General features: G+C 42.0%; 1 protein-coding gene across 2 annotated transcripts; it reads right to left on the bottom strand.

Annotated features, from left to right (window-relative positions):
- Positions 1-1,021: 1,021 nt before the first annotated feature.
- On the bottom strand, positions 1,022-26,405 carry ZNF527 (zinc finger protein 527). 2 transcript variants are annotated; one of them, XM_007996589.3, is made up of 5 exons: positions 26,227-26,405; positions 21,806-21,879; positions 17,513-17,639; positions 16,367-16,462; positions 1,022-5,908 (listed from the first exon to the last, which is right to left on the bottom strand). In XM_007996589.3, the coding sequence occupies exons 2-5, from the start codon at positions 21,836-21,838 to the stop codon at positions 4,335-4,337; spliced, it is 1,830 nt and encodes a 609-aa protein (XP_007994780.1). In that variant the 5' UTR covers positions 21,839-21,879; positions 26,227-26,405; the 3' UTR covers positions 1,022-4,334. The 2 variants fall into 2 exon arrangements, with proteins under 2 accessions (XP_007994780.1, XP_007994781.1); XM_007996590.3 differs by lacking the exon at positions 26,227-26,405 and having other exon boundaries at positions 17,523-17,639.
- Positions 26,406-26,843: the final 438 nt, after the last annotated feature.

A 26,843-nucleotide genomic window follows, 5' to 3' on the forward strand; every position in this document is an offset into this window, starting at 1 on the left:
TGGCTAAATTCTGACAATTAAGCATCAACATTAAATACACTATAATTAAGTGAAATTTGTTTAGATCTTAAAAGGCCATAAATTCATCTGAGTCAAGTGTTAAAATGTAACACACAAATATGTAGACATGATAAAATGAGAATAAATTGGCCGGGCGCGGTGGCTCACGCCTGTAATCCCAGCACTTTGGGAGGCCGAGGCGGGTGGATCACAAGGTCAGGAGATCGAGACCATGGTGAAACCCCGTCTCTACTAAAAAATAGAAAAAAAATTAGCCGGGCGCAGTGGCGGGCGCCTGTAGTCCCAGCTACTCGGGAGGCTGAGGTAGGAGAATGGCGTGAACCCGGGAGGCGGAGCTTGCAGTGAGCCGAGATTGCGCCACTGCACTCCAGCCTGGGCGACAGAGGGAGACTCCGTCTCAAAAAAAAAAAAATGAGAATAAATTAGTAAGTATAAAGTGTAAATGTATATATACCACTAAAGATTTCCTTCCCATTAGTTATAAAGGCATATAAATGTGTCTATAGGTGGGTATATATATGTAGTTTGGATAGATGGATGGATGAGTAGGTAGGTAGGTAGATAGATAGATAGATACATAGATACATAGATAGATAGATAGATAGATCTCTCTCTCTTCACTCAAAAGTTAACTTCAGAAGGGGCCTTCCCTGGCTCCCCATCCCTTCCTTCACCTTTTTCATCTTGGAATTTACTTTCTTAACTATTATATATTTTACTTACATATCTTTTTCATTGTCTTCCTCATTAGAAATTAGCTCTCTGAAGGCAGGAATCTTTGTTTGGTTCACTGCTGTACCTCTGTTACTTAGATTAGAACAAAGCCTGGCACACAGTAGGCACTTAATACAAAAAATTTAAATAAAATACACATCTTCAGATGCACATACACACACATAAACAGAAACCTCTAGATGATCCCAATAATAATCAAATATTAATAAAGCATAAATTTTCACTAATCCTAAGAGATCACGTCAATATATCACAAGACAATGGGTTGTACAGTTGAAGAGAAACAAAATTTAGTACCTCATTATGAGGAGAAACATCGGATTGTAAAATACAAACACTTATGCTAAAGACATGGGTATAAAAGATTTCATCAACATTACAAGTGAAGTTTAATTGTATAAACAGAGAATGAACCAGTGGCTTAGGTTTACATCACGCTGGAGGATGAAATCAGGTGCCAAACTTAGATCAAATATCAATTAGTAGCTGTGCACAGTGGCTCATCCCTATATTCTCAGCACTTTGGGAGGCTGAGATGGGCAAATCACTTCAGGCCAGGAGTTCGAGACCAGCCTGGGCAACTGGTGAAACCCCATCTCTACAAAAAAATGCAAAACTTAGCCAGGTGTGGTAGAGCACACCTGAGGTCCCAGCTACTCAAGAGGCTGAGGTGGGAGGGTCGCTTGAACCCAGGAAGTTGAGGCTGCAGTGAGCCATGATTTTGTCACCACATTCCAGCCTGGGTAACAGAGTGAGAACCTGTCTAAAAAAAAAAAAAAAAAAAAAAAATCAATTAGTGAGTATCTCAGACTCTTCTTACTGGTCTGAGTCATTCTTCAAGCTTGGTAAGTTTACTGTAACCTTGTGAAACTTTCTGAAATAAATTATTACTCAGTGCTTAGAAATTATAAAAATAAATATCCCTATATCTCCAGGAAATAGTTTAAAAAAATAAAGAAATGATGACATGAATTAAGTCTATTAATATTTTTCAGATTAGATGTAACATAAGTTTGGAAATATTTTATAATCATATTTGTTTCTGTTCAAGGTTTGAAGTACTGAGTCACAAAATCTGTATTTTAATCTGTTAAAGGGAATTTGAATATTTATGAATAATTTTCAGATTATATTAGATATAAGTATAAACTGAATATTAAACAAATTATGAGAGTAGTAGTCACTGTTTCACTGTTTCACATATAAATCCTTCATTCTTTCCTCTTTCATTTGTTCTGTTTTTATAGACGCTCTTCAGGCAATGCCCAGTATTCTTACTGGTTCTGACTGTTCAAGATGGCCCAGCTGCCAAAGCACCAGTTTATTTCCCTACATCCATTCAGATAAAAAAGAAATTTATTGCCCCACACTTTCATCTTCCTCATTACTCCCAATAATGGAAATGATATCGTCTCTAAAAATTTTAGGCATTAACTACTTTAGTTTTACCATTTGTTAAAAATGACTCATTCTTTCTGCCAGCCATATCTTTGTCTGATATCTCTAGCTGCAAAGAAGTTATCCATAAACTTCTTAAACCAAATTTATTTACTTATTTATTTAGAGAAGGAGTTTTGCTCTTGTTGCCCAGGCTGGAGTACAACGGCACGATCTTGGCTCACTGCAACCTCCACCTCCTGAGTTCAAGTGATTCTCCTGCCTCACCATCCCAAGTAGCTGGGATTACAGGCATGCGCCACCACACCCGGCTAATTTTGTATTTTTAGTAGAGACGGGATTTCTCCATGTTGGTCAGGCTGGTCTCAAATTTCCAACTCAGGTGATCTACCCGCCTCGGCCTCCCAAAGTGCTAGGATTACAGGCGTGAGCCACCGCACCCAGCCTTAAACCAAATTTACAGCCCACCCTCAAAAGACCTCATTTACAATTTAATTTTATTATATTCTGCCACAGAATATGTTTAGACCCATACTGAAAGAAGAAAATCAAGTAATTCCTTGAAGATGAAGAGTCATTCATTAAACAAATGAAACCATTATTCCCTTAGCTTTCCATTCTCTCTTTACAGGTACATGGTGAGTCACTGTGACAAATGATTTCAACTCCTTAAGGGGAAGCCTGTTGAAGAATTTTACTTGGTGATTTTTAAAATATTCATATTGTGAAAAAAACTAAGAAACACTAAAATAATTTTATCGACAAATAAAATGTAACAATTAGGCCGGGCGCGGTGGCTCAAGCCTGTAATCCCAGCACTTTGGGAGGCCGAGACGGGCGGATCACGAGGTTAGGAGATCGAGACCATCCTGGCTAACACGGTGAAACCCCGTCTCTACTAAAAAATACAAAAAATTAGCCGGGCGCAGTGGCGGGCGCCTGTAGTCCCAGCTACTCGGGAGGCTGAGGCAGGAGAATGGCGTAAACCCGGGAGGCGGAGCTTGCAGTGAGCCGAGATCCGGCCACTGCACTCCAGCCCGGGCGACAGAGCGAGACTCCACCTCAAAAAATAATAATAATAAAATAAAATAAAATAAAATAAAATAAAATGTAACAATTATCTCAGTTTTATGAAGGCTGTGTATTCAACTTTGATAAACTTGTTATATCATAAGGTTTCTCCTCAGTATAATTAATTATGTCACGAAAAATAGTAAGGCTTTCTCTTATGTATAGCAAACATAGAATGTGTGAATCAGCACTCTAATTCCATGAGGCAAAAATCTAATCCAAATTAAGAAAAAATAAATAAAAGGAAATTTATTGGATCACAAAAAATGAAAAAGGATGGTGTAGCTGTCAGGAATGACTGGATCCAGGAGATCAAACAATATCATCAGATTTCTGTCTCTCGTCTCCATTTTCCTCTGTTAGATTTCTCTTTGGGAAAGCTTTCCTCATGAGTGGCAAAAAGGCTCCTGGTGAGTTTTTAATCTTATTAAATCCTTGAAATTTGCAATTCCAGAAAAAAATATCTTACTACCCATAGGAATACTCGCAAAGGACTTCATTGATCCAGACAGGGCCATTTGCCAATCCCTTATCACTAGGTTGGGGGAAATAATTGGCCAGCCTGTGACCAATCCACTACTGTCCCTGATTAACAGTTTCACCAGAATCATATGCATTGAGGGTGGGGTAAGCCAGGTACAGAACAGATCAAAAAGTAACAGATGTGGCCGGGCATGGTGGCTCACACCTATAATCCCAGCACTTTGGGAGGCGGATCACCTGAAGTCAGGAGTTCGAGAGCAGCCTGACCAATATGGTGAAACCCTGTCTCTACTAAAAATACAAAAATTAGCCAGGCATGGTCACAGGCACCTGTAATCCCAGCTACTCAGGAGGCTGAGGCAGGAGGATTGCTTGAGCCCAGGAGGCAGAGGCTGCAGTGAGCCAAGATTGCACCACTGCACTCCAGCCTGGGCAACAGAGCGAGGCTCTGTCTAAAAAAAAGAAAAAAAAGTAACAGATGTCTACTACTGAGCTACTTCAAATAATGGATACTCATGATCTGAAATATGAACTACATTCAAAGAATAACTAGCCAAGAAGAACTCACTAATATTCAATAAGGACTGAGTGGTAACCAAATGTTTTCTTTCCTATACTTGTTATAATCAGAGCGTTTCTCTATTATGAATTCTTTGATGTCGTCTAAGGGCTGAGACACAGCTAAAATTATTCTCACATTCATTACATTTATAAGGTTTTTCTCCAGCGTGAATTCTCTGGTGTAGTCTTAGGGACAAGATCTGATGAAAAGCCTTCCCACATTCATTACATTCATAGGGTTTCTCTCCAGTATGAATTCTTTGATGTTGATTAAGATATGAGCCACAACTGAAGGCCTTCCCACATTTGTTACATTCATGGGGTTTCTCTCCTGCATGACTTCTCTTATGGTGAATTAGGACTAAAGCATCACTGAAGGCTTTCCCACATTTACTGCATTCAAATGGTCTCTCTCCAGTGTGAATTCTATGATGTCGATTAAGTTGTGAGTCAGTCCTAAAAAACTTCCCACATTTGATGCACTCATAGGGCTTTTCTCCGGTATGAATTCTCTGATGTTGATTCAGGTGTGAGCGATAGCCAAAGGTCTTCCCACATTCACTACATTTGAAGGGTTTCTCTCCTGTGTGAATTCTTTGATGCAGAGTAAGGGCTATGCGTCTGCTGAAGGCTTTTCCACACTGATTACATTCGTAGGGTTTCTCTCCCGTGTGAATCCTCTGATGTTGATTAAGGTGAGCACTCTGTCTGAAGGCTTTGTTACATTCTTTACATTCATATGGTTTCTCACCTGTGTGAATTCTCTGATGTTCAACAAGGAAGGCATAACGGCTAAAGGCCTTCCCACATTCATTGCATGCAAACGGTTTCTCTCCAGTGTGGATCCTCTGGTGTTGAGCAAGGTGAGCACTCTGTCTGAAGGCTTTGTTACATTCCTTACATTCATAAGGCTTCTCCCCAATATGAGTCCTTTGATGTTCACTGAGAAAGAAGCCATGGCTAAAGGCTTTTCCACAGTCATTGCATGCGTATGGTTTCTCTCCACTGTGAATTCTCTGAGGTTGAGTAAAGAATGAGTAACAGCTAAAGGCATCACCACATTCACTGTATCCATTGGGTAATTTTCCAAAATGAGTTGTCTGATGTTGAGCAAGTAATGAGTGGAAAGTTAAGAGATTTGAAAAATCATTACTTTCATAAGGTTTCTCACCAAGAGGAATTCCTGTATCTTTACTAAAGTATGTACTCTGGTTGAATTCTTCACATTCATTACCTATCAAAGATTCCTTCTCAGCACGGAGTCTTTTATATTCAATTATGACTGAATTTTGGGGGAAGAGTTTATCATAAATATCAAATTTATGTACTTGCTCTACGGTAGGAACTTTCTGTTGTGTTAAAAATACTGATTTCCGGGGTATGCTTCTCCCAAAATTACTAAATTCATTGTGTCTTTTCCCAGTAGCGATTTCCTTAACAGCTGTCACTTGCATGAAATGCCTCTCCGCATTTCCCTCATGTAGCTCAAATTCACCCTTACATTTCCAGGCTTCTCTGAAACTGGAGCATTCAAGGCCATGACTTGTTAGCCTTTCCATTATCATCTCCTGGGATATTTCATCTTCATCAATGAACCATTTTGGAGATAATTCCTTGATTTCACACCAAGACTCCCAGTCTGAAAAATATCAAGAAAGCAAATGTCTCCTTTGTTCTTTTGCTATAAGGAAGAAAATTGTTATAGAAGAAATGGAAGAATTTAACTGGGGGGAAGGAGGGTAGAAAGTATGTGGTTCTAATAGCCCAAATATGGCCATGCAATATGATCAAAAGACAATGGAAGCACAAAGAATAAAGAGAGCTGAGAAGGGAAGGTATATGTGTTGATGGTAGTAGAAGGTGGTAGTTGGGGAAACAGGTAAAATGCAGGTCATCAAAAGGCAGGCAAAGCTAAATGCTAACAAGATAAAGAATTGAGGATGTCTGATTAGATCACAGCCAGTTTCCCTGCCTCTAGTCTTTAAAGCCTCCAGTCCATCTGGCACTGGTATTCATAAGACTGAAAGCTTCATGAGGGCAGGGACTGATGTTCACTCCTTTTTCTTCTACTGTTGCACCCAATGCCTTGGACAGTGTCAACATGTTGTTAAATGGATGACTGCTGCCAGATTAATCTCACGGCATCTTTTCCCACTAATGCGGTTCAACAACTTCTAAGATTTTTATCAGGGTCCAGGGAAAATTTACATATATTTTTTCTCAGTGACTAAAATAAACCTATCCTTTGTTAGGTCCATCAGCTTTTCTCATCATTCAGGGAAAATGATGCCTATTGAGAAGATACATGATACTTTCAGGAGAGGATATTGGTTGGAGTAAGGTAGAAAGAAAACTATTTTTTAGAAGATGATCTCAAAAAATGAGAAAGTCCTTTTCACACCACAATAATCAGCCAATAAGTTCAAATACATAGAACCTATTAGTAGGTCCAAAGTACCTACTAAAGGCGGGAAAGCCTGACACAAGGTCTTTCTACCTTTTGTAAATTCTGAGAGCTCAAGCCTGTGCAGATGATAATTCCATATGGCACATAATGAAGGATAAGCTAATATGATATAGATTATTACAGGTATAAGTGTCAGGAAAAAAAAAATCAAAACTCACTAGCTTACTTAAGGAATAATTCTTGGAGAATATGAGCTTGGTGTTCAAGGCTATAATCAAGATTCCAAAATATAGTGACTATTCAGTGACAGAGACATTTTCTTTTTTTTTTTTTGAGACGGAGTCTCACCCTGTCGCCCAGGCTGGAGTGCAGTGGCCGAATCTCAGCTCACTGCAAGCTCCGCCTCCCGGGTCCACGCCATTCTCCGGCCTCAGCCTCCCGAGTAGCTGGGACTACAGGCGCCCACCACCTCGCCCGGCTAGTTTTTTGCATTTTTTAGTAGAGATGGGGTTTCACCGTGTTAGCCAGGATGGTCTCGATCTCCTGACCTCATGATCCGCCTGTCTCAGCCTCCCAAAGTGCTGGGATTACAGGCTTGAGCCACCGCGCCCGGCCGACATTTTCATGTTTAGATGTGGTTAGGGATTATTTTAGAACGACATACTTTGGCATTTCGGGGTTAAATAGATACAGTCTTTGCCGTAACAGTTTCTCATCTGTTGAAAAGTAAAGCTGTCTCCAGTATAGGTCAGAACAAAATTGAAAAGGAAATATTATTCATCTGTATCTTTCTTCTTTCCAATACACCCTTCACCCAAGGAAAACCTCATCCCTATCAGTCTGTCCTAAGCACCGCCTTGGATTTTCTTACCTGTCTATACCCAGGCCTGAGAGGCCTTGTTCGCCTATCCTTTGTTAGGTCCATACCATTCATTCTTTCCCTAGAAATACAACTACTTCTGTTCCCTCACTCACTTGCCTGGATCTCATCTCTTGTAGGCATCACCTGAAGCCACTATACTCCATCTTACCAAAAATAAGTCTTTACTCCAGGCAAATAGCAGATTTATACAATAACTAACTTAATGCTGAATAAAAGAAGCCTGATGGGAGAAGACTACAGATATTTTCCAACATGGGAGACTCTGAGGTGCCTGAAGCTCCAACCACTATCTTTACACATAGCCTTACAGATTGGATCCCCTTGATTAAAAGACTGTATGCTATCCAATATGGTAGCCACTAAGTATATGCAGCAATTTGAATTTAAATAACATTTTAAAAAGTCAGTTCCTTAGTCACACTAGCCACATTTTATGTACCCAAAGCCAAATGTGGGTAGTGGCTACTGTATTAGAAAGCACACATATAGATTATTTCCATCATCACAGAAAGTTCTACTAGAGGCCAAGCATGGGGGTTCCCGCCTGTAATCCCAACACTTTGGGAGGCCGAGGCTGGTGGATCACTTGAGGCCAGGAGTTCAAGGCCAGCCTGGCCAACATGGTGAAACCCCATCTCTACTGAAAATACAAACATTAGCTGGGCACGGTGGCTCACATCTATAATCCCAGCTACTCAGGTGGCTGAGGCACGAGAATCCCTTGAACCAGGAGGCGGAGGTTGCAGTGAACTGAGATCATGCCACAGCACTCAGCCTGGGCGACAGAGCGAGACTGTCTCAAAAAAAAAAAAAAAAAGAAAAAGAGAAAAGACAGAAAGTTCTACTAGACAGAACTGGACAGAGATCCACATTAATATGACAAAGATCTTATGGTAAATGAGGAAACAACAGAAAAACAGGGGAAAGAGTCTGTTAACGGGAGAGAACAGAGTTTTGAAAAGAGAAAATGGATAATGGTAAGAACTATCTTATACATCTCAATAAGCTGAGGAATATGAAAATGAAAAAGGGTACCTGCATTTAGCTAAACTAGAGGGGTAGAAGCCAGATTGCAAGTGATAAGACAGTGGAAGAGAACCTGAGGTGAAGGCAGTGAGTTGAGATGACAACTGCTATGTAAGTAATCGGAAGAGAGAAGGGAGTATGGTTGGCAAGAACACAAAAAAGTCCTATAAAATGTTATGAAATTCTTCTAAGCAAGATTTAAATGAATGAATGTAATATATAATTGCAAGAAAACAAAAAAAATAATATATGCATACATTTTTACCACAGGTTAATTTATATCAGGTCAGTTTCAACCAGAATTTCGTAAGGATTTTATTTCCAAACTTAAGAAAATTAATTTAAAGAAACTTGGACAAAAGTAATCAATAATATAAAAGAAAATTATGAACAAAAAAAGAACATTCCAAAACCAATAATAGGACCTAAGCCCTTGCATTTTATACCTTTCTTCCACCAAAATCTCTGTGAAAGAACTCAACCAGGGTTGACTTGTAAAATTATTTATCATTGTGGAAAAGGTCAAGAAAAAATATCCAGAGAAACACACTTAGAGCATTAAAACCTGCAAGACACAGAGAACACAGTGAAGGGGAGCACAGCCTCCTCACTACCATCCTGACCACATCTGGTTGAAGGGAATGAATTTGACATCAACCTTGAAAACTTGCGTGTGGGAGAAAACACCACAAAGTCAAAAGGCAAGGGACAATCTGAGAAAAAAACAACTAAAACATGTATTATAGAAAAATGAATAATGTCCAGAAAAAGACACATTCTCCAAAATGCAAGTATGCCAGCAATCCCAACAGTTTGGGAGGCCGAGAAGGGAGGATCGTTTGAGCCCAGGAGTTCTATACCAACCTGGGCAACACAGTGAGACCTCATCTCTACAAGAAAAATAAACAAAAAATCTAACCAGGTGCAGTGGTGCACACGCTGAGGTGGGAAGATTACTTGAGTTCAGGAGGTAGAGGCTGCAGTGAGCCAAGATCATGCCACTGCGCTCCAGCCTGGGCAACAGAGCAAGAACCTGTCTCAAAAAACAAAACAAAAAAATGTATGAGCAGGTAATTCACAGAAGAGAAAAACTTTATAGACAATGCATTCCTGGACAGATGCTCAATAATATCACTAGTAAATTAAAACCATAAGAGCATTTCCCTTCCTCGTATCAGCAGAAATTTCAGTTAGACAATATTAAGGACAATATCAAAAACTTAAGTTGAAGAATATCAAGAGAGGAAGGAAAAGCCATTCTCAGACACTGTCACTGTTAGTACGAGCATAAACTGACACAATCACTTCCCAGAACAAGTTGAGTATCTTGTAAATTAGAACATGCACTTCCATGTTCCAGCAATTTTACTTCAAGGTACACATTGTGTTTTTTGTTTTGTTTTGTTTTGAGACAGGGTCTTGCTCTGTCACCTTGCCTAGGCTGGAGTCCAGTGGCGCTATCATAGCTCATTGCAGCCTTGAACTCCCAGGCTTAAGTGGCCCTCCTACCTCAGTCTCCTGAGTAGCTGGAACAATAAGCACACGGCACCATGACAGGCTCATTTTCTTATTTTTATTTATTATTTATTTTATTTTTTTATTTTTTTCCGAGATGGAGTCTTGCTCTGTCGCCCAGGCTGGAGTGCTGTGGCACAATTTCGGTTCACTGCTACCTCCGCCTCCTGGGTTCAAGCAATTTTCCTACCTCAGTCTCCCGAGTAGCTGGGATTACAGGCACACAGACACCACCACGCCTGGCTAATTTTTGTATTTTTAGTAGAGACAGGGTTTCACCATGTTGGCCAGGCTGGTCTCGAACTCCTGGCCTCGTAATCCACCCACTTCAGCCTCCCAGAGTGCTGGGATTACAGGCATGAGCCACCACACCCAGCCTGAAAGTGCTTTTTAAAAACTATAAAACCCAGAAAATATAACATAAGACAATATATAGGATTAAGCCCAAATTTATCAGAAATGTAATTAGACTTTCACCTATTAAAATGAAAAGATAATCAGACTGGTTTACAAAGTAAAACTCAAATCTGTATTGCATATAAGCCCTATACTTAAAGTTATCTTAAAAAGTTGAAAATAAGGCCGGGCGCGGTGGCTCAAGCCTGTAATCCCAGCACTTTGGGAGGCCGAGACGGGCGGATCACGAGGTCAGGAGATGGAGACCATCCTGGCGAACACGGTGAAACCCCGTCTCTACTAAAAAATACAAAAAACTAGCCAGGCGAGGTGGCAGGCGTCTGTAGTCCCAGCCTTGGGAGGCTGAGGCAGGAGAATGGCGTAAACCCGGGAGGCGGAGCTTGCAGTGAGCCGAGATCTGGCCACCGCACTCCAGCCTGGGCCACAGAGCGAGACTCCGCCTCAAAAAAAAAAAAAAAAAAAAGTTGAAAATAGGTCAGGCACGGTAGCTCACGCCTGTAATCCCAGCACTTTGGGTGGCCAAGGCGGGTGGATCACAAGGTCAGGAGTTCAAGACCAGCCTGGCCAATATGGCGAAACCCCGTCTCTACTAAAAATACAAAAATTTTGTATTTTTATACAGTGTACAAAAGTGTACAGGCACACACCTGTAATTCCAGCTACTTGGGAGGCTGAGGCAGGAGAATCACTTAAACCCAGGAGGTGGAGGTTGCAGTGAGCTGAGACCGCACCACTGCACCCCAGCCTGGACGACAACAGCAAAACTCTGTCTCCAAAAAAAAAAAAAAAAAAAAAAAAAAAATCAGTCAGGCGTGGTAGCTCACACCTGTATAATCCCAGCACATTGGCAGGCCAAGGAGGGTGGATCACCTGAGGTCAGGAGTTTGAGATCAGTCTGGCCAACATGGCAAAACCCTGTCTCTACTAAAAATACAAAAATTATCTGGGCATAGTGTTGAGCACCTGTAATCCCAGCTACTCGGGAGGCTGAGGCAGGAGAATCACTTGAACCCAGAAGGCGGAGGTTGCAGTGAGGCAAGATCACACCATTGTACTCCAGCCTGGGCGACAGAGCGCGACTCCATCTGAAAAAAAAAAAAAAAAAAAAGCATGAAAACTCAAGGAAACATTCTCCCATAGAGCCTTAGGAAAGAATGTACACTGCTGACATCTTGATTTTAGCTCTGTAAGACCTAGTTTTTACTTCTGACCTCCAGAGCTATAATAAATTTGTGTTGTATTAAGTCACTAAATGTGTGCTAATTTATTACAGCAGAAAAAAAAAATTAAGCAGACAACTTTTCTGGAGGGGAATGTAGCAATTCCTTATAAAACTACATATGTATGGCCAGGTGTGGTTGCTCATGCCTGTAATCTCAGCACTCTGGGAGGCTGAAGTGGGTGGATCACGAAGTCAGGAGTTCGAGACCAGCCTGGCCAATATGGTGAAACCCCATCTCTACTAAAAATACAAAAATTAGCCAGGCGTGGTGGTGCAAACCTGTAGTCCCAGCTATTCAGGAGGCTGAGGCAGGAGACTCACTTGAACCCAGGAGGAGGAGGTTGCAGTGAGCCGCGATTGGGTCAGTACACTCCAGCCTGGTGACAGAGCGAGACTCTTGTCTAAAAAAAAAAAAAAAAACTGTATATGCACTCACTCAGCAATTCCACATCTAGGAAGCCATGCTGAAGATACAGCCTCAACAATAAAAAATATATATAAGTTCAAGGTTATTCATCACAACATCTTTTGCAACTGTAAAATATTGCAAACACTAAATGACCATACATTAGTGTAGTTGAATAAATTATGATAAGGGGTACATAATGAAGTATTATGAAGCAGTCAAAAAATGAAGAAGGGCAGGGCATGGTGGCTCACTCCTGTAATCACAGCACTTTGGGAGGCTGAGGCAGGCATATCACTCGAGATCAGAAGTTCAAGACCAGCCTGACCAACATGGTGAAACGTTTTCTCTACTAAAAATACAAAAATTAGCTGGGCATGGTGGTGCACACCTGTAGTCCCAGCTATTCAGGAGGCTGAGGCAGGAGAATTGCTTGAATACAGGAGGCAGAAGTTGCAGTGAGCCAAGATCCTGTCACTGTACTCCAGCCTGGGTAAGAGTGAGACTCTGTCTCAAAAAAAAAAAAAAAAAAAAAAAAAAATGAGGAAGATCTTCATGAACTAATATAAAGTGATTTCCTTTTAAGTGATAAAAGCAAAATGTATCTATAGCACACTATTTGTCATATAAAGAAGATACAAGAAACTACACATGTAACTGCTAATTTGTGCAAGAGAAACATTTATTTCAAGGATAAACTTGAAACTAAGGGCTGGGCGCGGTGGCTCAAGCCTGTAATCCCAGCACTTTGGGAGGCCGAGACGGGTGGATCACGAGGTCAGGAGATCAAGACCATCCTGGCTAACCTGGTGAAACCCCGTCTCTACTAAAAAATACAAAAATCTAGCCGGGCATGGTGGCGGGCGCCTGTAGTCCCAGCTACTCGGGAGTCTTGAGGCAGGAGAATGGCGTGAACCCGGGAGGCGGAGCTTGCAGTGAGCTGAGATCCGGCCACTGCACTCCAGCCTGGGTGACAGAGCGAGACTCCGCCTCAAAAAAAAAAAAAAAAAAAAAAAAAAAAAAAAAAAAAAAAAAACTTGAAACTAAGGAAATTGGTAACATACAAGGGGTGGGTGGGAAATGGGTAGGAAGAAGCAGGGAAAAAGAATAACGTAGTAGGAACAAGGAGGGCACAATACTTTTTGGAGATCTACTTTATACTATTTTATATAGCTCTGATCTTAGAGGCATAGTAATGTTTTAGATACAAAAAAAAAAAAAAAATTAAAACTAAGCAGGACGTAGTAGGAATGCAAAATAGAACATTTGTTATAAACAGTAACAAATGGGCTGGGCAGGGTGGCTCACACCTGTAATCCCAGCACTTTGGGAGGCCAAAGCTGGCACGGATCATGAGGTCAAGAGATTGAGACCATCCTGGCCAACATGGTGAAACCATGTCTCTACTAAAAATACAAAAATTAGCTGGGGGTGGTGGCACACGCCTGTAGTCGCAGCTACTCAGGAGCCTGAGGCAGGAGAATCGCTTGAACCTGGGAGGCGGAGGTTGCAGTGAGCTGAGATTGCGCCACTGCATTCCAGCCTGGGGACAGAGGGAGACTCCATCTCAAAAAAAAAAAAACAGTAACAAATGGACCTAAAATAACTAACCTAAGTAATTTTGGAAATAGTATTTTTGACTGGACAATGTAAGACTGAAACAAAAAGTACTATACACGAATACCTAAATCTAGTTGTTAAATTTGTTTCTCACAGAGAAATAGGTTAGAAATTCTGAAAGTACTTTATGTGTATACTAAAATTGAACAAATAGGTAAATATATTTTTTCTCATTATCAGAAAAAGAAATTACAAATAAGTAAAGGAGGAAGGCTACAATAAACCCTGTAAAGCAGGACTATAAATCAAGTTATTAATATGAACTGATAGTTTTAATAGATAAAAAGATAGAGGTAATAAAAAATGGAAAAAAAAGAGGCAGAAATAAATATAGGGGTGCGTGTGTAAATATTTATCCATCTATCTATCTATCTATCTATCTATCTATCTATCTATCTATCTGTTTCCTAGCTTTAGCTGCTGTCAGGGCCAGTAGCCTAGTGACATCCCAGTAGCCTAGAGCATACCTAGCTTGGTTTCTAAACACCATTTCCCAATAAAGCAATGAGAGCTCCTTGGAGAAGTGGTTGATTCAAGGCTGGGGCAAGGAAAATAAGAGAACCTGGAATACCTTGTGCCAGAAGGAAGGACGTGCTCAAAAAATGTATGGGGGCATGTCAGAAGGTCAAAGGAACCAAAGTGAAGGAGATTCCAACATTCAAAGCTGGAATGATTTGAGAAACAAAATAATGATTCATTGGATTTACTTCATAGAAATAAAAATCCATAAATCTAAAAATAAATCCATCTAAATTTTATGAAGTCATTACATTTTATGAAGTAAATTAGGTTTACCTCATAGGAAAAAATCTGTAAATATAATTGAATATATAAGTAAATGGATTGGAAGGAGCAGCTCTTCCTACAGAACAATTGCAATTAATATACATAAAGAAAAGAGGGAAATGGAAAAAAATCAACATTAGGTTAATACCACAGTAATAATAGTTGAAGAGATCCAGCAATAAATGCTAAAATAAATGGGCAAAAATTACAGAAGAAACTGAATAATCTCGAAGTGTCTCCCCCAAGATATTTCTTAATTACAAAGAGAAAAATAAGAAATTTATAATGGAGAAACCAAGCAGACACTACCTTCACTAAGTGTTCAAAGTTAACATCACCAATACTAAGACATTATCGACATTATGCATCCTTTGGAATGATGCACTGAGAGAGAAACAACATTATTTCTGTGACATTCTTTGCAAAAATGCATTACCTCAATCTAATTATAAGAAAATATCAGATAAATCAGATAGATCCAAATTGAGTGCATGCAAATATAATGAGCCATTTGTGCAGAGTGAAGCATATCTGAGGATTCCAGGAGAGATTACTCCAAGAAGATGAAGTCAATAGATCACCTAATATATCCAAGTATCTTGAAAGATTCAGACAATTGATAGTAAGTCGGGAATTGGATTAGGGATATGTACATATAAACTAAGCAAAAAAAAAAAAAAAAAGGACAAAATTCCCAAGTCATTATTAACTCCATGGAAAATAAAAAGGTGTAGAGAAAAAGTAACTTGGCATATGCACAGCACAGCTATGACTAGCACTAAATGGCCATAATAAAATAAATGCTGAATAGTGACTTAATCAAAATTATGACATTGAGATGATGGGGGATGGGAAATGTGTGTATTTGTGTGGGTGCACATGTGTTGAATTCAGGAGAAGAAAGTGCTAACTCCTTCTTTTCTTTTCTTTTTTTGAGACACAGTCTCAAAAGGCTGGAGTGCCGTGGCACGATCTCGGCTCACTGCAAGCTCCGCCTCCTGGGTTCACGCCATTCTCCTGCCTCAGCCTCCCGAGTAGCTGGGACTACAGGCGTCCGCCAGCATGCCTGGCTAATTTTTTGCCCTTTAAGTAGAGACAGGGTTTCACCGTGTTAGCCAGGATGGTCTCGATCTCCTGACCTCGTGATCCGCCTGCCTCAGCCTTCCAAAGTGCTGGGATTACAGGCGTGAGCCACCACGCCCGGCCTCCTTACTTTCTTATAAGAAGATATCGAATAAAGGCTCACCCTGAAAAAACAATCAAGAGTAGCAACATTAACATATTTTTGGAGATATGAAGGGAACACCAAAAGAAACTACAAAAGAAAAGAAAGTGGATTGCTCTAGGAAGAGGGAAACTGGGAAGCCAGGAACAAGAATTCCTTTTTCAAGGGAAAAAGCCTTGTATAGGCTTTTTGGTGTGAAGGTAATTGTGTTTTTTGGCAAAACGGCAATTATTTTTGCACCAAGCTAATGATACTACTTGATTTTTTAAACAATGTGCGTACATATCTTTCATAATTTCTGATAAAAATAAAAACTCTGAAAAAGAAATCTGGAAATGTAATATAATTCTAACTGTAAAGGGAAAAGAAGAGCTGAGAAGGATTGAGATTCAAGGTATAGGTGGAAGACTAGAGAGCATAATTTGATAGAAAGAAAAAGAAAAAACCCCAGGGTGTGGTGAGGTTTCTAGGGAAGCACATACTAGGGAGATTTCAGTTCTCATCCCACCTGAAGCCCAAAAGAGTTTCCTACTTACTACGTGGTCGAGTACCTTACAATAGTCCTCCCTGCCTGGTGATCTGTCACTCACCTGCACAGTGACCCTGTGACATCTTTCTCTCCACCATCCACGGCTCCTTCCCTTGCTCCAGTAAGGAGATCATGTTGGGCTTAGAAATGGAGAGTCCTGTTCACAGGGAAAGAAAATGAGAGCAAGAGACAGACAGACATACAGACAAACAAATCAACATGCCACAGCTGTTCTAGGACGCAGACCCAATCTCTCGATCATCAGGCAAGAATGGACATTAGAGGAAGGGCTAGAGAATGGAATGATGCTTGTGTGGATGAGGAGGAGGATGAAGCTTCTGCCATGGCAGTGGTTCTCAAAGTGCTACAGCAGCTGCAGCCATCACCTAGGAACTAATTAGAAATGCACATTCTCAGGCCCCAACCCAGAACTATTGCGTCAGAAACTACAGTGGCTCTCAAACTTTAATAGACGTCAGGGTCATTTGCAGAGCTTATTAAAACCCAGACTACTGAGCCTACTCCCAGAGTTTCTGATTTTGTAGGTCTAGAATGGGGCCTCATAATTTGCATTTTAACACATTCCCAGGACATGTTGATGTTGCTGTTCCAAACCACCATTCTATGGCAAAGGGAACTACCCATTTCCAACTCTATGAAATTACTTCATACACCGGGCGCAGGGGCTCATGCCTGTAATCCCAGCACTTTGGAAGGTCGAGGTGGGCGGATCATCTGAGGTCAGGAGTTCAAGACCAGCTTGGCCAACATGGAGAAACCCCATCTCTACTAAAAGTACAAAAATTAGCCGGGCATGGTGGCGGGCGCCTGTAATCCCAGCTACTCAGGAGGCTGAGGCAGGAGAATCGCTTGAACCCGGGAGGCAGAGGTTGCAGTGAGCCAAGATCGCGCCACTGCACTCCAGCTTGGGCGACAAGAGCAAGACTCTGTCTCAGAAAAAAAAAAAAAAGAAATTACTTAATGTGTTCAGAATGTCTGCCAAAAGTAAACTAATTAATTAATTAAAATTTAAGAAACTTAAAAAGTTAAAAATATATACATATTTCAAATCACTTCCTGAGGACAGGAAGTAGAAACGCAAGTAAGTGCTTTTAAGATGTCTTAAGATGTCCTAGATATTCTCAACAGAGGAAGCAAAAACACTCCAGAGGAAGATTTTTAAATGATGGGGGAGAAACATCCTTACCAAGCCATACCAAGTTCCTGTAGTTCTCCAACATGACATCTCTGTATAAATCCTTCTGAGATGGCTTCAGCCATTCCCACTCTTCTTGGGAAAAGTCTAGCGCCACATCTCTGAAGGTCACCAACCCCTGAAATAAAAAAATTCTTGTTCACCAGGTGCCCAGACACCCATATAGTCCTAGCCAAAAAGATGCATTTGGCCAGAGTTCAAAGCTCTAAGTGACACAAGGAAAATAATTATTGGAGAACAATTACATGCTGAGGTTTGTCAAATACTTTAAGAGAAGAGAAATATTAGAAACAGACCCACCGTTTGATACTTTTACATTTTTGTGAAAAAGACATATATACACAAAATTAGCTTGTAACAAAAAACAGCAAAGACTAAGTTGTTATGTTACGTATACTAAGTATAAAGAAAATCTTATATGGGGGATTCCTTTATATTCCCCAAATTGAGACATCAGGTGGGGCACAATAGGAGAAAGGCCTTGAATTGGGCTTTAACAAAAGGGTATGGCCTGAAAGTTAGACTTTATATGTAATGAGAAATGTCCAGGAACATATCCTGAAGAAATAATGAAGTATAATAATGAAGTGAAGCGACTTAGATAGAATTTTCATTGGAACGTTATGTAAAAAATCTGGAAAAAACTTACATGTTCAAAAATAGAGTTTAGGCTATAGCACCGAACTGTAGGCTAAGTGAAGGGAGAGATATTTGTTTTATAAGCTGATACATATCCAATGTCTATTACAAAACTGATCACATTGTAAACTCCCAGTAAATACTTGCTACTCAGGGATGTTTCCTATAAAATGTCCATTTGAAGAAAGAGTATTCAGTGCTTAAAAATGATAGGGCTCCAGTCTGTACAATATGTTCTCTTTTTCTTATAAAAAATAATGAAATATCAGGTCAGGCATGGTGGTTCACGCCTGTAATCCCAGCACTTTGGGAGGCCAAGGCAGGCAGATCACCTGAGGTTAGGAGTTAGAGACCAGCCTGGCTTCAAAATGGTGACACCTCGTCTCTATTAAAAATACAAAAATTAGCTGGACGTGGTGGTATGTGCCTGTAGTCCCAACTACTTGGGAGGCTGAGGCAGGAGAATTGTTTGAAATCGGGAGGAGGAGGCTGCAGTGAGCCGAGATCATGCCACTGCACTTCCAGCCTGGGTGACAGAGCAAGACTCCATCTCAAAAAAAAAAAGAAATATCAAATATGGTTATTCTACGTAGTGGAAATAGGGCTGAATGTGTCTAGGGAAAAAATTACACAACTCCATAGTGTTGTATAACTTCCATGTGCTCCTCTACTCTTTTCTGAGTCCTAGGAGGCTGACTGCATCAATAAACTCCCTTGTCCCATCCCATATTCTGTTGGGTTCAGCCACAAGCAAGAGATGAAAGGAAGGTATGTAAGGCAGAATACTTAGTCCCCTGGCTCCCTCCCTGGGTGGGAGCGCCACCCTGGGTGGTCTCTGTCTTTCAATCAAAGTTCAGAGCACCTGTCAGGGGCCCCCTCCACCCAGCTCTCTGTCTCTGGATTCAAAGATCTAGGGTTAGAAGTAAGAGAGCTATGCTGTTATGAGCCCCGGAGTACAGCACGATCCTTCATAGTTTCTCTATGTCCTGATAATACCTTGTAAATAGTCGCCTTTTGATTACCTTGCTAGAACCTGATTAATAAAACATGTTGACACAAATTACTTCTCACATATGGCCAGAGAGTCCTCAAAAGCACTGCAAAACCACTCTACTATGCTTTCCTAACAAATTCACTCTCCCCATCTCCTGATAACTATTTCATTACACTCTCATCAACTCATCTCGTTCTCACTTTGAACTTCCTCATCCTCCAGCCACCATATGTACTTACCCTTCTGTGTCTGTACTGATAGCTGTATATTCTGTCCGCCCTCTGTGACTATGGATAAAACTCTAGGCTTCGAAGACCAGCCCCTCCCCTTGCCCACACAAAGACATTTTCACCTCTCTCCCTTGTACTACCAACTATTCTCGCTTTACTGGATCATTCCAATCAGCAAAAAAACTGATGCAATGTCTTCCATCTTGTAAATAAATACATAGATAAATAAATAAATAAGTTCCCTTTCCATGATCTCACTCTAGCTATTTCCCCATTTCTCTACTCCTCTTAATAACAAAACTCTTCCGATGAGTTGTCTAGACCAGTGTTATCTACCAGAAATATTTGAGTCACATATGTAATTTGAAATTTTCTAGTAGTCACAAGAAAAAAATAAATAGAAAAAAATATCATTTTTATTTAACCCAATATATCGAAAAAGTTATCATTTCAACATGTAATAATATAAAAACAATGAGATTTCTTACACTTTTTCGCACTGAATCTTCAAAATCTGGTATATACTTTACACTTACAGCACATCACAATTTAGAGTACTCATATGTGCCTGCTGGCTACACTATTGTAAGTCTAAATTCACTGTCTTTGTTCTGACCTTCCTCGTTTTCCATTCTCTTTTTTCTGCTATTTCCTACCTACATTCACCACAACCTTGCCCTCAAGATAATCTCATCCCATCTCATGCTTTAAATACACTAAGGATGGCCGGGCGCAGTGGCTCACACGCCTGTAATCCCAGCATTTTGGGAGGCCGAGGCAGGTGGATCATAAGGTCAGGAGATCAAGACCATCTTGGCCAACATGGTGAAATCCATCTCTACTAAAAATACAAAAATTAGCTGGGCGTGGTGGCGTGTGCCTGTAATCCCAGCTACTCGGGAGGTTGAGGCAGGAGAATCGCTTGAACCCAGGAGGCAGAGGCTGCAGTGAGCCGAGACTGCGCCATTGCACTCCAGCCTGGGTGACAGAGCAACAGTCTATCAGAAAGAAAGACGAAAGAAAGCAAGAAAGAAAGCAAGAAAGAAAGCAACAAAGCAAGCAAGCAAGCAAGAAAGAAAGAAAGAAAGCAAGAATATACTAAGGACTCCCAAATTCACATCTATAGTCCTGAACTCCAGATGTATAATCAGCATTCCATTTGGATATCCAAAAGGTCTCTAAATATATCCAGAACTCAATTCTTTTTTTTTTTTGAGATGGAGTCTCGCTCTGTCACCCAGGCTGGAGTGCAGTGGCGCGATCTCGGCTCACTACAAGCTCCACCTCCTGGGTTCACAACATTCTCCTGCCTCAGTCTCCCGAGTAGCTGGGGTTACAGGCTCCCACCACCACACCTGGCTAATGTTTTGTATTTTTAGTAGAGACCGGGTTTCACCGTGTTAGCCAGGATGGTCTTAATCTCCTGACCTCGCAATCCACCCGCCTCAGCCTCCCAAAGTGCTGGGATTATAGGCGTGAGCCACCATGCCTGGCCTTCAGAACTCAATTCTTGATGTCCATCCCACTTCACATTGTCTTTCCAGCTCAGTAAATGGCATGTCCATTCATGTAGCTGCCTAGCCAATAATCTCTGTAGGCATCCTGACTTCTTCCTCTCATACACCACAACTAATCCTTGATCAAATTGCATTTTCTATCTCCAATGTATACCCAGAATCTCACTAGCTCCAACGCCACCACCATGGTCCAGGCTGCTATCACCTCCTGTCTGGATTACTAAAACAGTCTCCTGACTGGCCTCCCTGCTTCCACCTTTACTCCCCTGCTATCTGTTTTCACTTTAAGGCATAAATCAAATCAGATCACAAACGCTCCAATGAACTTAACTCTCCTTCACTTAGAACCAAATTCAAAGTTCAGATCATGACTTGAAAGGGCCTACATAATTTGGTCCCCAGCTATACCTCTGACATCATAGTGATCATTTCTCTCCAAGGACAGACTCATTGCTATTCTTGGAACACACCAAACATGCTCCCACCATAATAACTTTGTACTCCTTCTTTTAAAGTTCTTCCCCAGATCTTCACAAAACTTACTTGCTACTTTCACTGAAGTTTTGCTTTGCTAAATGTCACTTCCTCAGAGAGGCCGTCCTTGACCTCCCTATTTAATAGATGACTCAGTAATCAACCTCTACCCCTTATTTCACTTGCACCTCATCACCAACTCAAGAAACCATCATCCATCTAAAGAGGACAGCTCTGCTCCATCACACAGGTGAGCATAACGCTGAGTAAAAAAGATATTAAATGTTTTGTAGAAGGATTATGTGAACAAAATGTGGAGAGAGAAAAGTGGAAGGAGTGCTCATTGGGCTATTTGTGACTTTCCCTGCGGTTCCAAAGTCCTGAAAAATGAGGTCAAATGTCTGAAAACAAAGCGAAAGAGCATGCTTACCTGTGACATGGCTTTACAAAGCCCCACGGCCATTCCTCCTTCTTTAGTTTTCTCTTCTGAAGAAGAAAAAAGTCCTGAGAAGGGAGAGTTAAGGAAGAAATGATGGTGTGTCAGCCCATGTTTTTGGCCCAAGACCCACAAAATGGAACTATTGCCCCTTTCTTCTCCCTACATGGGCCAGTCTCATCTTTTCCAAGATCTGGCAGGGGGTGGCGTGGGGGAATCCAAAGTTGAACTTAACTCTCAAAGTCTTGACTTATATTAAGGATGCGTAGCCTGAACTCAACAAAATCCAAAGTCTGTCCTACGGCCAACAAGGTGGTTCATGATCTGGCCCCTGGCTGTACCTCTGACCTAATTTCCTACCCTTTTGCCCCTTGCTCACCACACTCCAGGCACACGTGTCTTTCTGCTGTTACTCAAACACTGCGTACACCCCTCCTTCAGGGTTGTGACCTTTTCCTTCTGCCTGGAACTTTCTCCCAGACACCAGTATGGGCCACTCCTCTTTATTCCTATATGCATTCAGGTGTCCCTTCATCAGAGGGACTTCCCTGAAAATTCTACCTAAAGGGAACCCCTGTTCCAGGTACTCAATTTTTCTTTATGCTGAATTATTTTTCGTCTTAGCATTTATCACCACTGGACATGTTACATATAGCTTTGTTTCATTGTTTCTCTTCCCATACAAGATTATAAGATCCAAGAGAACTAGGTTTTGTTTGGTTCACTGGTGTATTCTAATGACAGAACACCATCAAACCATGGTAGTTTCTCAAAAGTATTAGATAAATGAAGAAATTTTACTGTGCCTCATGTAATATAAATATACCATGTTAACTCATGCTGTGTTAGGCAAGTAATTTTAATTTTCCTGTGCCTCACAATCAGACTAGATCCCACATAATTAATCCCCTGATCTCACATACAAATAAAATTCTCACCCAATCACAAACATACACACATTTACACAATCATAGGCATAATCTCCCTCACACACACAGCCACATTAGCACAAAGACAGAGACTGTCACACATAGGTATCATTGTGTCTGTCACACATAGGTATCATTGTGTCATCTCATTTAATCCTCAGAACTACTACTCCACAAAACTATAAAGATAGGTATTAATATCTCCACTTTACTGGTAGTAAAAGGGAGGTTCCAGAAGCTTAAACAACCAACTCAAAGTCAGGGGTCCAACTGAAATGTGACCCCAAAACCAGTCCTCTTTTGAAAGGGCACGATGTCTGAATGGGGAATATTCACCACAACCTGAGTAATCAATGCCATATATTCCTTAGAGAGGTATCTTTAGAGATGGCAGATGTTACCTTTATTTCCCTCCGGAAATGCAGCCTGAGGGAAACACTGCCACATTTTAATACTAAAGGAACTACAAACTGGGCAGTCTGAAGTAAGTTCCTTGTCCTCTTAGGGTCAACATTTCTTCATCATCAAAATAGGGACAGGCTGGACACGGTGGTTCACACCTGTAATCCCAGCACTTTGGGAGGTCAAGGTGGGCAAATCACTTGAGCCTAGGAATTCAAGACCAGCCTGGGCAACGTGGCAAAACCCCATCTCCTCAAAAAGTAGAAGAAGTAATCGGGCGCGGTGGCATGTGTCTGTAGTCCCAGCTACTCGGGAGGCTGAGGTGGGAGGCTTGCTTGAACCCCGGAGGTAGAGGGTGCCGAGAGCCGAGATTGCACCATTGCACTCTAGCCTACAGCACAGAGCAAGACTCTGTCTCAAAAAGAAAGAAAGAAAGAAAGAAAGAGAAGGAAGGAAGGAAGGAAGGAAGGAAGGAAGGAAGGAAGGAAGGAAGGAAGGAAGGAAGGAAGGAAAGAGGGAAGGGAGGGACAATTGTGGTTGACCTAGAATTCAGTATACATCACCCCCTAATTTCATCCCCTAATTCTGTACTACTTTGCACTAGACAACTCAGTCCCTAGCAGTTATTTCCTTAGTGTAATGCAGCTTGAAACTGTCCATACAAGCTTCTGCAGCAGGGCGCCGCGGCTCACGCCTGTAATCTCAGCACTGTGGGATTCTCAAAAAAAAAAAAAGCTTCTGCAACCTGAGAAGAGAATCAATGTAGTCTTCTTAGAATCTGGGAGCAGAAGCCTTAAGTAGCGCCTGCATAAAAGAAACTCCAGTTTGTTTGTTTTGTTCTGATAGCTGTGTATCTCTTGGGCAATAAAAAATAAATAAATAAATATGTTTTTTGTTTGTTTGTTTTTTGAGATGGAGTGTCACTCTTGTTGCCCAGGCTGGAATGCAGTGGTGCGATCTCAGCTCACTGCAGCTTCCACCTCCCGGGTTCAAGCGATTTTCCTGCCTCAGCCTCCCCAGTAGCTGGGATTACAGGTGCGCGCCACCACGCCCAGCTAATTTTTGTATTTTTAGTAGATATGGGGTTTCTCCATGTTGGCCAGGCTGGACTCAAACTCCTGACCTAGTGATCCGCCCACCTCGGCCTCCCAAAGTGCTGGGATTACAGACGTGAGCCACCATGCCCAGCCTGGGCAATATAAAAGCTTGGAATGAGCCATTAGTCTCCAAAAAGAAGGTATGATGAAAAAAAAAAAAAACTTTGTTTTTATGTAGCACCCAGACCCAGGTTGACTTTCCACTCCTTCCCTCATTGGCTACATGACCTCAGGCAAGTTAATCCATCTCTCAGAAACTTTCTTTTCCACTGTCAAGATTGCATGAGCAAACACCTAGGGCAGAAAGGTGTCACCCTTGTTCCTGCTTGGATTCTACACACATTTGGAAATGATATAATATTTTTCTTTATCAACTGAGAAGGTCAAAATAAAAACCTCAGCACACTTAGTACATCAGAAAAAGAGCCATGGGTCCAGACTCTCAGCACCAAATATGGAAGAGTTTTGAGAAGGATAAAGCTAAAATCTCAAACTCAACAACCTAAGGAGAGGAAGACTGGGCTTTCAGATTAGGCTTCCCTCCCCCAGAAGCAGCTGAGGATGGCCTCACTAGAATGTTTTTAGACTGAGGCCTGTCACTCACAAGGGGACAGAAGGAAGAGACCCATATTAAGTTCCCATGTTCTGAAGGTTCCTACTCCAAGACCAGACCATCTTTTCCAAAACCCTCAAAACCCAGGGTTACCATTTTTCACCCTCTCAACGTGGGAAAGAACAAGGGAATTTAGTAATTAAAGGGGGGAACTTGACTGGACACAGTGGTTCAGGCCTATAATCTCAACACTTTGGGAGGCCAAGGCGGGAGGACTGCTTGAGCTCAAGTTTCAGACCAGCCTGGACAACATGGCATGAAGTCTCTACAAAAAATAAAAATAAAAACAATTAGCCAGGCATGGTGGCATGTGCCTATGGTCCCAGTTTCTTGGGAGGCTGAGGCAGGTGGTTTGCTTGAGCCCAGGAGGTCAAGGCTGCAGGGAGCTGTGATCACACCACTGCATTCCAGTCTGGGTGACAGTAAGATGCTACTTTGGGAAAAAAAAACAAAAGACCTGGTGTGGTGGCTTACGCCTGTAATCCCAGCAGTTTGGGAGACCGAGGCAGCTGGATCACTTGAACCTGGGAGGCAGAGGTTGCCGTGAGCCGAGATCACACCATTGCACTCCAGCCTGGGAAACAGAGTGAGACTCCATCTCAAGGAAAAAAAAAAAAAAAAAGCGAGACCACTAGAGCTAAACTGCTTGGGTTTGAGTTCTGGTGCTGTCACTTGTTAATTGTGTGAACTTGGGCAATTTTAATATTCCTGTGCTTCCTAAGTCAATCCCACAATCTCATATACACACACAAACTCTCAATCACAAACATATACAGAGTCACACAAACACACCCATAATCTCACACAATACACAGCCACATAAGCACAAAGATAGATGGTCACAATTACACCAACAGAGATAAACAATCACACACAATCACACACATAGTAGCATACCACACAAGTCACACATCTTGTCACAATTACCCACACAAAACTATACCTACAGAGGCAGATGGTCATAGTCGCACAATCACACTTGCTGTCACACACATTCAAACGCAGTTGTATCCGCAGAAACAGGTGGTCACATAACCACACACATGCATTTACACACACAATGTCACACCCCAGACTCTCATAAACACACAGCTACACCTGCAGAGACAGTCACACACAAACGCACATATTCACAGTTTCACCCCCAGACACAAATGGTTACAGTCACACACAACCGGGCGCAGGCGCACAAACACACACAGTGACACAAGATCACATTCTGTCACACCCGCAGCCTGTCACATAGTTGGTAACACAGTGAAACACACACGGCCTCCCCAGCGACTCCTGCTGGGTTCCCATCCCTGGCGCGTCCGGTCCACCCGGAGCCTGCCCTTGACCACCCGCTCTCGCTTGGGGCCCGGCTCCACTCACCTCCAGGCGCCGCGGGCTCTGCAAACGGGCCCCGCGATCAAGACCCGCGACGTCACCTCCCAGAATCCTCCGCGAAGAGGAGCGAGGCGAGGACTGAGGCGTGCAGGACTCTGAGCTCTGCGAAATCTGAGCCAGCGACACCGCGTTCCCCATGGACCCCGCGAACCACGAGCCCCAGAACGCATTGCGCCACAGCCGTCATCGTTGAACTACACCTCCCAGAGAACCCCGCGGCCCCCTCCACTGCGCGCCTGCGCCGCGGGGGCTGGCACCGGAGAGGGCTGTGTGAGGTCCCAGGCGCTCAAGTGAGCATGAGCTGCTGTGCAGGGTAGAGCGGCCAGGCTGCGCGCTGGGCTGACTGGTTGAATGCTTGGATATGGTGGTTCGTGTGTGACTGTTGCTGCACACCTTTATGCTTGCTCACGAAAGGAGCGGCGGATTTTGTGAGTGCAGGGAGCTTCTGTATTTTAAATCACGTCCCATGATCGTGGGTAGCTGAATGTGAAAGTGATTGTGGATGAAAGAGACTGTGGCTGACATTGGGGGTGACCGTTTCTGTTACTGTGAGGATACCACTGATCCGATGTGTGTATCTCTGACTGCCTCCCGGTCTCACT

Source organism: Chlorocebus sabaeus, chromosome 6, assembly GCF_047675955.1.
Source record: "Chlorocebus sabaeus isolate Y175 chromosome 6, mChlSab1.0.hap1, whole genome shotgun sequence".
Classification (NCBI taxonomy): Eukaryota; Metazoa; Chordata; class Mammalia; order Primates; family Cercopithecidae; genus Chlorocebus; species Chlorocebus sabaeus.

Bases quoted from the DNA above. Each gene is read 5' to 3' on its own strand.
- ZNF527 (XM_007996589.3), bottom strand. From the start codon at position 21,838: ATGGCCGTGGGGCTTTGTAAAGCCATGTCACAG. The intron at 16,463-17,512 runs GTAAGGATGTTT...CCCTGTGAACAG, and splicing joins CAGGAACTTGGTATGGCTTG to GACTCTCCATTTCTAAGCCC. The intron at 5,909-16,366 runs GTGAGTGACAGA...GATATTTTTCAG, and splicing joins GTCACAGGGTCACTGTGCAG to ACTGGGAGTCTTGGTGTGAA.